We start from the raw sequence: 12,326 nt of genomic DNA on the forward strand, positions 1-12,326 counted from the left end.
CTCCCACCCTGCTGTGGTTCCCCGCGCCCCACAACCGAGGCCAAAGGCTCTTAAGCACTTTTATTAAAAATTGGTGACGCACAGAGTGCTCAGGGCATCCCTGGGCCGCTCTAGCCCGGCGGGACTGGGTCAGTTCCAGTCGCGCACGTCCCGGCCCGGGGTTGGGGGACGGGGGTCGAGGTTCTCGTGGCTGCAGATCCCGCCGATTACTTGCCCACCGACTCGAATATGATGCGGTTCTGCTCGGCGCGCTCCCGCTGGCTCTGTGTCCGCGCCAGCTCCAGCAGGGTCCGCAGCAGGTGGAAGGTGAGATCAATGGAGAGCGGAGGGTCGTCCCGTCTCGGCCGCTCGCCCGCGGTCCGGGAACCCCACCGGCCGGGCCCCGCGCGGCGTGGGAAGCGCTCGGCCAGCAGCAAGAGCAGCGCGCGGGCCCCGCCGTCCTGGTTCCGCGCGCCGGGGCTCCAGCGCAGACTCGGGTCCCGGACCCGGGCCGCCGCCGTCTCCGGGCTCCACTGGCTGCTGCCCAGGTGCAGCTGTGCCAGGAGCAGCAACGCCACCAGCAGCGCCGCGCGTCCCCCCTGCTTCATGGTGCCGCCGGCCCTGGACACACAGGGGCAGCGCAGGGTGAGGTGCGCTCGGGGCAGTCGCAGGTGGCAGCACTCCCCTTCCCGCGCGCATGCAGCTCCCCTGCCCGGCCCCTGCGGCTGTCGCCTGGTACCCGCAGCCTTCCCTCCAGCCCCTGCCGCTGCCCAGCCCGGTGCCACCCCGTCCTCCCTCTCTCCCTTTGGGCCAGTCGTGGTGGGTGAGCTGAGCGCCAAGTCCTGGTGCTGAGGGAGTCCGGGCAGGAGCTGGGAGCCACTCACAGGTTGCGGGAGAGTGTCTGCACGCTGCAGGATGGGGCTCCAGTCTCTGTCCCTCGGGCGGGCTGCTGGCGCCGCGGGGAACACGGGGTCTGTCCCGGGACTGCCGCCAGCCTTATATAGCTCCAGGACAGCTCCAACTGACGTCAGCAAGGAACATGCACTGATTGTAGAAGCAATGACAGCCACAGCCTTGAGCCTGGCCGCTTGCGAGACCCGGAGGGGACAACCTCAGAACCCTAGACTCTGGGTCCTGGGGCCAGCGCTGCAAGTGGCCCCCGCCTTAAGAGAGAGAGAAGCCACTGGGGCATAACCATTGCTCTGGGACCAAGAGAGTCCCTTATGTGCTTACAACAGCCAGCAGGGACTAGGGCCGGTCCCCAGATCAGACCAGTCAGGTGGCCGGTCTTCTGTGGCGCACAGAAGAGAGGCTGGACCTCATGGCTGTCGGTGGCACCCACCTGCTGTTGGCCTCTGGAAGAGGCCAGAGGCATTGGGAGAAAGTTGTGCTGCTCAGACCTAGTCCCTAGTCCCGGCTATCAGTTGGGCAAACTAAGGCACTCAAGGGCACAGCTGGCTCCCAGCTCCCACTCTGGTACAACCCCAGAGGCAGCTCCCCACTGCCTGGATGCTTGGTCTTATTCCAGCCCCATGGTCTAAATTCTAGGCCGGTCTGACTGAGGCCTCTGGGTGCTTTCAGACTACAAAAGGTGGGTCCGTCTGCTGCCGAGTTTGCCCCAAAGTGGTATTTTCGCCAAGTTAGTTTTTCTTCTGGGAATCACAGCAACAGTATTACTGTACCTTTGGCCTTCAGTTAAGATCATTTGGTAGGAAGAAGTCTTAGTCTCTTCACACTGCTATACCAAAAATACTATCAACTCAGTATCTTATAAACAGCAAACATTTATTATTCACAGTTCTAGAGGCTGGGAGGTCCAAGCCCATGGCGCTGGTAGATGTGGTATTGGGGAGAAGCCGCCTGCTAACTTTCATAGAGAGCACCTTCTCGCTGTGTCCCCACATGCTGGGAGGCGTGGGGGATCTGTCTGGGACTGCTTCAAAAGGGCATGAATCCCTCATGACCTCATCACCTCCCAAAGGCCCCACTGCCTAATGCCATCACCGTGGGCACTGGGTTTTCAACAGATGAATTCTGGAGGGGACACATTCATCTATCGCATGTGAGTTCACGTTTCCACTCTGCCACTGGTTGGCGGTCTGGACAGGTCACCTCACTTCCGTGGACCTCGGTGTGCTCATCCGTAGGAGATCGGGACTGGTTGTCTCTAGACTTCTTTCCAGCTCTAGAAATTCTGACTGCCCCATAGGTTTCTGCTGTGTCCTCTGCATCGCTTCTGCAGCTTTCAGACTACATATTTAATAACCGATCTGCAGAGGCACCATCTTGGGGTCCCCAAAGAGCCAGAGCTCCCGTTGAGCTGGGAAGGTTAGAGCACAGATGTGTCTGTGAAGAGTGGGGATGATGGCATGGGGGGGGGGGAGGGCGGGGGGGGCCACAGGTGTAAGCGACAGCTGACGAGACCATACGTATTTATGGAGTGTCTACCATGTGGTGGGGATAAGACCGTTATAAAGGTTGTAATGATTTCAAAAGGAGTCAGGTGCGAAGCCCATTAAGTTCTGAGTGGCCACAGAACCCCAGGAAAAGCGATGTGCCCATGTCGAGGAGGCCGTCTGACCGCTCTGGGGTCGAGCTGCAGCACCGCCCGCGCAGGCACCGGGGTGAGGCCGGCCTAGAGCCGGTGTGCCTTCCAGGACAGGTAGGAGTTCCAGAGGACTGCGACACACTGGACAACGGCCAACCTACGGAACAGGGGTGACGTCGTCGTGAGGACGATGGAGAATGAGGAGCAAGCATGGGGGGAGAGCTGTAAAAGTGCTCCAGGAAAGGAGGGCTTGTCTCTGAGAATGTCCACACGAGGTCTCCTTCCTTCAGCGCCAAGGAAAGGGACGTGTGGCTCAGACCACAGGACAAGCGCCTCAGAGAGGAACACCCTCATCTCACCGAGTGGGCCTCTTTCACTCCTGGCCGGGCTCCTTCCGGATACGCGTCTCTGTCCATTTTGTCCCAGCTGAAGAGATTTTATCTTCCGAAAACATACTGCCTCCCATGAAAAGTGCACCTCCTTCTCTTTATTGTCAATTTACCTTTCTCTAGTTTGTTTCAACCCTAGTGTGAGGATCTTCCGTTAAGCTATGCTGGTCACGTGAATGTTGACCGTTCCCTCTGAAGACTTCCATATTTTTCCCTGTTCCCAATGCCCCTTCACCCCCAACAATTTTAACTACTCCTCTGGAGTTCCACTACATTTTTTACTGTGGTTTCAGCAACTACCTTGGTTAAGGCAGACTAGTACTCTGCAGCGGACTAACGGGCCCAGGCTCCTCCTTGGCTCTCCGGTCTGCCTTCCGGTCTAACCTAGGCTGTTGCCCCCCAGGCACCATCCCTGCAGCTCTGCCGTCAAAGGTGAGAGCTCAGGTGGGTGGAGACGGGGCTGTGAGCAGGAGCCTCTTCAGGAAGATGAAAGAAGGTCAGTGGGCAGGTTCTGGGGCAGGTTCTCTGAAGGATAAGAAGTTCTGAATAGAACACTTGAGAGTCTGAGGAGCTCTGATCAGGGCAGTGTTCTGGGAGGGTCTAGAGTGATTCAAGGGTGAAAGGAGCATCACTTCGTGTCCAGCTGTTTGTGCTGTGTGTCTTCCTTGGAGGGTGGGGGAGGATGTGTCTTACCTGTAATGAAGGGGGACCAGGTAGAAGTTGGCTAACTGCACAGCAGGCCAGAGCTACGAGAGAAAGAAGGTGCAGGTTGGGGGGCTGCCTCCATCGCCCGGCCCCCAGACGCACTGCCTGGTCTTACTCCAGCTTCTGCAGACAACAACAAGGTGAACGACTGGGTGAGCGCTTCCCTGAGTCTGGTGCCCACACTGGGGGTGAGAGAGTCATGCCAACTGAGGGATGTCTATGGCAGGACGACCCCCGGCCCTGGGCACTTCTGGACTCAAGAAAGCGGAACAGGCGGCTGTGGCGGCAGCGCTTACGTAGTAGTTGGTGACGAGGGCATCGGGGTAGTCCTGAGGAGACAAAAGGAACAGACTGACTCGTGCACTTACTTCCACGCAGCCCCCGCCTCCCGGTCTGCAGAGCGCACCCCATGCAGACTTCTGTTCAAAGACCACACTCCGACCACACGGCCCAGCTCCTCTTTTCCAGAGCCTGGGACTCCGCCCGCATCCCACCGGGCTCGGCCCCACGCAGCCCTGAAGCCCGTCGCCCACCCGCCCGGCTCACCCGCCGTAGCTTGGCCCAGTTGTCCTGAGCGGACAGTCCATTGAGTGCTCCTACCAGTGGGAGGAAACAGCCTAGAAAACATGGGGCGAAGCACCCCTAGGGGAGAGAAATGCAAGTTCTGTGAGCACGTAAACCCCGCACCTCCCCCAGCACGGCTCCTGCTTCCCGAGTGCCTTTTCCTTCTGCTCACCTGGTCCAACAGCATCTTCTTTAGCGCGTCTGCCTTGGTGGTGCGGGGGAGGAGGCGGTCCAGAACCCTGTACCAGCCTCCTACTACAGGGCCCTGAAAGTAAAGCCCGGGGTGGGGGGACGGGGGGACAGAGGGTGTGCAGTGAGGGGAGCGCTTGGCGTTTGCATCACAAAGCCCCGCTCTGGAGGATTAGAAACCAAATCCTCATGGAAGCAGACACTTGGCTTAGATATGAGAGAGGCCAGGGGAAACTAAAGAGTGACAGGAACTAAGACCACCGTCCAGTCCTCCAGAAGCCCAGCTGTGGACGGAACTTACCACAAAGCCACAGCCCAGGGAGACCATGGTCAGGGTCCGGCCAGTCTGGTGTCCCCGCAGACCTCGCTTCTCCACCAGCTGCTGTGAGATAATGTCACCCAGGCCCATCAGGGACCCTGTGCAGGGTACACGGGTGTTGTCAGGACACCTCCTGGAGATGGGCTGCCGTTTCAGGTAGGGAAGGAAGTCCCTGAATGAGGCTCTGACACTCGGAGCCTACGAGATTAGTTCTGGGGCAAATGGCCAGTCCTTTACTGCTGCTTCGAAGTGTCCTGTTGGAAACTGGGATGAGCAGGCTTGATCAGGCCGGGGCCCGCAGACTCTGCACGGAGTCACAGACGGAAGTCACAGAGACTGCAGATGAAGGCGAATCTAAGGTGCTTGGGGCTGAGAACCATGGACTGTCAGAAGTGGAAAAGCCTTACAGATAATTCCATCCAAACTCCTTATCTTCGAGGTATAGAAATGAAGGTCTGGGACCTCACATAACCAGTAAGTGGCAGAACCAAGGCAAGAGCCAGGTGGCTTGATTTCCTACACAGTGATTTTTCCAGGACCCGTACCGTGAATAGATCATGTGTAGAATGGTAAGGAACCCTGGGGTTTTTCCCCCAGTCCCAGGCAAGACCCTGGAAAGTGTCCTTCACCTTGGTCTTGGGGTCTCTCTTTGTGGAGGACAGCAAGAATAATTCTTTTTCTAAAACACGAGTGCTAACATGGTCCCAAGCAGGAAGATGACTGGTTGAACTGGTAAGAAGAGTCCTGGTCACCTCCTAGCACAATCAGGTAAACCCAGACTCCCTCCATTCACAACGTCAGATTGAGTGGACAACAGATATTATAGTCACTTCCCGTCCGCCGCCCCAGGCCTTCGTACCTGCTTCCCCTTCCCTCGCTCACACAGACACCCCATCCCAAGCAACCCTAGTCAGACACCCACACCCAGAAACCAAGATAGAAACTGTCACTATTTACAGAGCCCCCCGTCAGTTATGGCGGCGTGATGGTTTCCAGCAAACACACACAGGGTCACTCGGGAGTGACCATATGATCTCCGGCTCGCCTGTCCATCTCACTGAGTAATGAGAGCCCCTCTCTAGTCCCACAGCCACCACTGTCCCTGTGCCCTCAATTAGCACTGGGCAAACACATCCTTTAACCCTAGTCCTTGGTACACAGCTGGCTCTGACGTCCATGGCGGCCGCACACTCACTGCTCTTCCCCGCACCCTCCACAAAGCCCTGCCCCTGAGCAGCCTCCAAGGCAGCTGGGAAAGCTGAGGGCTGGGGCTGCGACCCCCACGGGTGAGCTAGGCTGCTGGCCTCAGCTGCTAGGACCCCCGCACGCCCATCAAGGCAGTCCTGCCTCTCCTCTCCCTGAAGCTCTCAAAGTGCTGGGGGCTCTTCCCAGAACGTGCTAGCCGCGACCTCCCAGAGGGCGAGGAGAGAATCCTAGACATCTTTGTTCTCTTATCCCCCGCCACACCTAACCAAGTGCCTGGAGGTGCTCAGAAAACAAACCAAGGAAAGATGTCAGACGTACTGCCCCAAACAACAGGCCCACTCTGGGAAGGGCATGAGTAGCCCACAGGCCCACGGGTCTGGCTCAAGTTGTGGGGATCCGTGGAAGTGGAGGCTTGCTCCCTGCTCCACGCAGTTACTACTCATCTCCCCACCCCCTGCCTCAACTTCCCCAGGGAGGGCTTGCTGCTGTGGCCATGCATAAAGGCAAGGGTACCTGGGGAAGGTGGAACAGAAGGCAGTCACTTCTGAAATAAAGAGACCTAACCATTTGATGTTCTACTCTGGCAAAATGTTTACAGTTTACAAACGGCTCTCACACATTTAATCTTCACAAAAGGTCTGGGAGGTAAGGTCACACCTCCATTTAATGTCTTTGAGAGATGAGGTTATCTGGTAAGGAATAGGGTTGGGGCTGAACCCAGGCCTTCTCTCAAGGAGGAACCGGAAGCTAGGGCATCATAGCAGGGGTGGAGACTTGGGCTCAGGGGTCAGTGGCGCCAAGAGGCCTCTGTGGCTTCTACTCGCAGGAGGCTCCTGCCCAAACAGGGCCCCAAAGGCCACACATCAAAGACACTTCTTGGACTAATGCACTTCCTGTCTTTTACTCCCCAGGAGGTGACCCTCTCTGTTCCTTGTCACCTTGCGGGGAGGACAAGCAACAATATTCCTAGGTCACAGCAGTCACAAAGAGAGGGAGGTATGTGTTCTCACTCTGTGGCTTGCCAGCGGTCACCCAACAGCCTTTGAGAAAGATGGATCCCAGGACCCCAGAGCATGCTCGCCAAGTGGAAGGGCAGCAGTGAGAGGGAGCAGGCTTGTAGCCCTGCAGCCCCTGCAGCCCCGTCCATTTCAGACAGAACCACCCAGCCATTCCTCCTCTGCCCATAGATCGGCAGGGCCCTGGGCCTGCAGCAACTCCAGGGCGGGTGAAGGTTTCGGTCTGAGCGCAGAGCAGGCCTGCATCTCTGGCCCAAGTGAGTCTGAGCAAGCAGAGCTGACATTCACATTCCTCATTCCACCTTCCCCACTGCCAGAGCCCAAACAAGCCCCAACTAGGTTCTGGGAGTCCTCCCGACATATTTGATTGGTCTAGATCTTTCAGTGCTCTGGCTCCCCTTGCCTCGGACTTGTTTCCAGGGGGTTGGAGCCGGAGACCCGTGGAGACGTAATGCCCGAGCCCTGATGGGGCAGCGCGAGGGGCTGCCGGGCAGTGATGCCCAATGCCAGGCTGGGCGTGGAGCCCAGCAGGCAGACGCTGGCGCAGGTGTGACATCATGCCCTTGGGTTGGTGCCAGTTCTCATGCCGTCACTCGCCACCGGATTCAGCGGAGTGAGGGGGTGGGGGGCAGGCTGCCTCTGAGCACCGATCTATCTGGGACCACCCCTGCCCACTAGTGGAGAAGCCCCACTTCCACACCATCTTCCTAGTTCCCTACTTCCCCTATTTTATTCCTCTCCTGGCTTTTGTGTATGGGGTCCTAGTTGCCGAAAATCAAGTGCTAATGGAAGATGAGAAGGTTGAGGGGCAGAAAGGTGGAATGGGGAGCAGGAAGCGTGTCCTTGAGTATCAGAGGCCTGGGGCGACAGGTACAGCTCCTGGCGTGGGGCCAGCGGGGCTGCCGACTGACTCACTCCTCCCCGGCAGCTGCCTGGGCTGGGAGCTGGCCCTGATGGACCCCCGAGGCAACTGAAGCCTAGCAGCGAGAGGGGAGGGTGCATCCTCCGGGACTGGTCTGAATGCTCTCCCCATTCCTGGACCAAAGCTGTCCTACTGCTAGAAAATGAGACAAAAATGGAGAGTTCTGCAGCTTGTCAGGTATGTAAGCCCAGACCAACGGGGGCTACACTCAGCTTTCCGAGGCCCAGTAGTCTCGAGTGCAGGGCAGGGCACTGGGAAGTGCACTCCGTTCTAAGGCCGGCTCTACCACCGACCACGGGGACTCATCGCACGTCACCCCCACCCCTGCCGTAGTCTCCTGCTCTATGGTACCGGGGCCTGGACTGGACACTCCCGGGCCTGCTGAGCTCTCCCATCCGGGCAGAATTCGGACTCCGAGGAAACCAGTGTCTGCAGAAGCTCACCTGCCCCCGCAGCAGGACTAAAGGGGCCAAAAATGGATGGAGCTGGGCCCGGGGCCCACTGGAGACTGGAAGGGCCCTCCAGAAAGGACGGGAAAAGGCTGACTCAGGCTCTGCAGAACACACAGTGGACCTCTTCCCAGGCTGCTCTGTTCCTGACTTTAGCTAGGTCAACACTAGGCATATCAGACGCTTCTTTTGAACCATTTCAGATCTTGACTCACTTATCCCTCCTCCGGCCACTATTGCAGCTCAACCTGACGGATCCTGCCTCAGGCGTCGGTCATACTCGGGGCTGCGCCGTTGATGGCTTACCCGGGGACTGCACACAGGTGTTGACATCCCATGTGGCGAATCTTTGACCAATGTGGGATGAGAGCTGGTGGGTAAAGGCTTCTTTTCTCCAGAAATGGCTATTCTCCCCTACAGTCGTAAGAGGCATTTCAAAGAGCTTCTCAGTTTTAAGGGATGGAGCAGCCACGTGCCCTACGCGTGCAATTTATCTTCCTTACATTGGCTCCCCCGCCTCCCCCACGGGATTCCTTCCCACTCCCTCACAAAGTGCCTGCACCAAAGCCCCAGGCTCTGCCGCTTGGAGAACCAAGGCTGAGATAGTCACCCATGTTCAAGTTTAAGGCAAATGGAATGAACTCAGCCAAAACACCACTAGAAAAAGAACCGCTTGGGGGCGCCTGGGTGACCCAGTCGGTTAAGCGTCCAACTCTCGGTTTCTGCTCAGGTCCTCATCTCAGGGTCGTGAGATCGAGCTCTGCATCAGACTCTGCACTGAGCGTGGAGTCTGCTTAAGACTCTCAGACTCTCTCTCCTCCCTCTGGCCCTCCCGCTTTTGCGCTCTCTCTCTCTCTAAAAAATAAATAAATAAATCTAAAAAAAAAAGAACAGCTTGTTTTATGTGGGTTGACAACACTCATGGAAAGGGCCAAGCCCAGGAGCCTTTATGTCTATTAGGCATTTTTTTATTTCTAAAGCCTCTTCACAGAGATAACCCTTACACTGACTCTGTGAGGTCAGCTAACTAAACTCAACTCCTGAACGAGGAAACTGAGGCTCCAAGAGGTTTCCTGACTTACTTGTCTCTGTTCGGGCAGCTACTGAGGGCTACGACTCTGAAATTCAAATCCTGCTCTTCGAACTCCAAGTCTGAAATCTCTGTTCTGCCTTCCAGCGTGAGCAGCTATCCCGGGGGCCTTTAGGTGCTAGGACCTAAAAACAGCTTGGTGAGCCAAACCCACCTCCTCCCCTTCCTTGTAGTTTGATCCAAATACACTAGCAGCAGGGAAGAGGTCTGAGAAAAGTGCTACCTAGAAAGTGCTTCAGGGCTGCACGGAGATGATGTGGGCTCTGGCACCGACAGACCAGCACCCCAGCTCGGCCACACATCTGCGCAAGGGCCCCTCTGCAGGCCAGCTCCTCCCCGTCGACTGCACACCCCTTGGGTAGGGAAACACGAGGACTACCCCCCCTCTCTGTTCTTGATGACCACCAGGGGGAACCTTCCTTCCGGCAGTGAAGGGCCCTGAGGGAATCTGAGGCTGGCAAAGGGCCCACCGTGTCGGTCCCCATCAGAGCCACACAGTCCAGCATGAGTCACCACACACGCAACCAGGTGAGTCATGCAGGCTGACGGACACTCTGAGGACAGGACATGGGGTGGTTCGGCACGGAGGTTGGAGAGGGGCCCAGAGAGGGGCAAAATTGTCCATCCCTTGGCCGGTCACCCAGTGAAGTTTCTAGTGCTGAAGTGGGGCTGTTCCAGTAAGAGGCCTGCTGTGCCTCCCTGGCTTCCATAGCCTGCCACTCTTCCAACAGTCCTCTTCTCAGAGGCCCATGGTCCTCCCTAGAATCCTCTTCCCTTCCTCTAAACGTAGGCAAGATCCCATCTTAACCCAATCACTCTTGCACTGCCCCAAGAGTCACAGACCTTCTAGTCCTCCCCTCTATAAAACTTACATATCTCTGTGCCATCCCTGCACTTCTTAGCTAATGTGCAAAATAAAGGTGGTAACAAATGCAGGTAAGTCACTGGGTTACCTTTGTGACGTTGCTACCCAATCACTGGATTTGGAGTAAACATAAATCCTTGATTAGTATATCGTTTGGGGATACATACATGGGTACTAAAACTGTAAGAAAAGCAAAAGAGCGGTATAAACAAAACTCAGGAAAGTAGTTATTTCTTGGTTTGTGAGTTAGGGATAGGTGCTCAAGGGTTCTCAAACTGGGTACTAATACAAGAGTAATCAGTTTTAATACTATTTAACCCGTATATACATGTCTTAACCATTCTTTTTTATGTTAAGGTATTATTTCATGATAAAAAAAACGAAGAAAAATAAACTGGGGTAAGAGTCCTGATCCCAGCACTTATCAGGTGTGTGATCTAACGAGAACTCAAGGGATCCTAGCTCACAGATCTTTGTGGGGACCCTATGAGATGTGTTGAAAGTGTTTTGCACACTGTAAGATGTTAGAGGAGCGTTTGGTATTGTTAGCTTTCTAAGTTAAGGCCTCCTGGGGCAATGCCTTTAACCTGAAGGGATGACTGCTCAGCTTTCTGAGGACTTTCAGATCCTACTTTACATCTGGGTATACCCCTTCCAAAGGGGACCCACCCTCCAAAAGACTGGGGACAACTTCGGATGAGAGACAGCCAACTTTTCAAGGGGGCTCAATAGAAGCAAAAATGAGGGAGATGGGGTGGGGTGAGCTTCTGCCTCCCCAATCAGTCTGCTCTGGTCCCACTCAGGTCTATTCACTCACCAGCTGTCAGGACCTGTACTTTCCACGGGTGAATCGTCAGGGCTCGCTGGTATGCCCGCCAGAGTGCCATGATTCCTGTCAAGCCAAGAGGAAAGGGGGGTCACCCCCACTGCCCCTCCCCGCAATTAAAGAGACGCTTGATTTTCCCTCGTGCCCATCCCCTCTCCCTGTCCCGCTTCCAATATGTCCTAGAGGGGTGGAGGCCTCAGGAGGGATGCTTCCTGGACAGCTTCCTGCCACAGGGATCGCCTTAGACAATCCGGTAATAGAGGAAGGCTGTAGGCGGCTGCGGAATCTCGGTGGCAGCCACCCGCCACCCCATCTCTGAAGCAGAGCCACCTGGGGGGCCTCCTTCCGTACTGAGACACTCATAAGGGCAGGTCTGCTCTGGCTTTCACCCACAGCCTCGTCGGCCCCAGATTCACTCTTAGCTGGAACCAGCCCTCATCCTTCCTGAGTCCAACTCCACACCGGAAATAGGGCCTGTCATTCCCCGGGCCTGGACCGGTCACTTGCGCTTTGGGCGCTCCAGGAACGCGACGATTTGAGCCGGGAAAGGAGGATCGCCCTGCACTCACCTGCGCTCGCATCCAGCCCCTCCCACGTGACCGGGAAAGGACTTCCGCCGCAAGCCCCGCCCCTTCCGTCCGGCTCCCCGACAAAGCTTTCTGCCTCCAGCAAGCCGAGGGTGGAGTGCAAGTGGACTGAGCGTGATACTCGTGGAGAACCGCTCAGCTGTCCAGACGGACAGCGAGCAACCCCTTTCCCAGGTAGACCGCACCAGGTCTTGGTGAGGACCCCGCCTGCCACAGTTCCCACCTGGGTCCGACCTCTGCCCCCTCATGCCCCTTCTCTCCCCGAAGCCCGGGCTTCTCAACCTGGATAGACCCTCACTACTCCCGCACCCCGGAACTGGCCAAGGTGCTGACGCCCTTCTCAGTCCCGGAAATCTGGAAACCATAAGCCATAGTTAAGTGTGTTTTCTTCAGTGTCCCTGGGTTCTTCACTAGCCTGGATTGTGAGCTCCCGAATGGGTGAAACTGGGTCTTGTTCGTATTTGTCATCCCCTTGGCACCTAGTTCAGTCTTTGTCCACAATGGCCTTTAGAAATGTTGGTAAAAAGGACTCCTCCATGGAAAGCACAGGATTCCAGAACCTCAGAGTCCTGGTACTGGCTTTGTAACTAGTGGGTTCTGCAGCTTTGGTCATCACTAAACCTGTACTTAAGGTTCCTCATCTGTTGGGCTATGTTTTTCAAAATGGCTCCT

General features: G+C 56.4%; 2 protein-coding genes across 7 annotated transcripts; both read right to left on the minus strand.

Moving 5' to 3' along the window:
• Positions 1-206: 206 nt before the first annotated feature.
• Positions 207-587, minus strand: UCN (urocortin). The gene has a single exon (XM_040622848.1). The coding sequence runs from the start codon at positions 585-587 to the stop codon at positions 207-209; it is 381 nt and encodes a 126-aa protein (XP_040478782.1).
• Positions 588-1,745: 1,158 nt separating this feature from the next.
• MPV17 (mitochondrial inner membrane protein MPV17) lies at positions 1,746-11,692 on the minus strand. 6 transcript variants are annotated; one of them, XR_570991.2, is made up of 9 exons: positions 11,530-11,633; positions 11,059-11,133; positions 4,676-4,791; positions 4,358-4,450; positions 4,168-4,263; positions 3,918-3,950; positions 3,610-3,662; positions 3,217-3,516; positions 1,746-2,684 (listed from the first exon to the last, which is right to left on the minus strand). XR_570991.2 is itself a non-coding variant. In XM_008700315.2 (8 exons), exons 2-8 carry the CDS (start codon positions 11,126-11,128, stop codon positions 3,414-3,416), a joined length of 564 nt encoding a protein of 187 aa, XP_008698537.1. In that variant the 5' UTR covers positions 11,129-11,133; positions 11,637-11,692; the 3' UTR covers positions 1,746-3,413. The 6 variants fall into 6 exon arrangements, 4 of the variants coding, with proteins under 4 accessions (XP_008698537.1, XP_008698536.1, XP_008698540.1 ...); XR_570990.2 differs by having other exon boundaries at positions 2,887-3,516; XM_008700315.2 differs by lacking the exon at positions 11,530-11,633 and adding an exon at positions 11,637-11,692 and having other exon boundaries at positions 1,746-3,516.
• Between the last annotated feature and the right edge of the window lie 634 nt (positions 11,693-12,326).

The sequence above is a fragment of the Ursus maritimus genome, unplaced genomic scaffold (genome assembly GCF_017311325.1).
Source record: "Ursus maritimus isolate PB19 unplaced genomic scaffold, ASM1731132v1 scaffold_6, whole genome shotgun sequence".
In the NCBI taxonomy this organism is placed as follows: domain Eukaryota; kingdom Metazoa; phylum Chordata; class Mammalia; order Carnivora; family Ursidae; genus Ursus; species Ursus maritimus.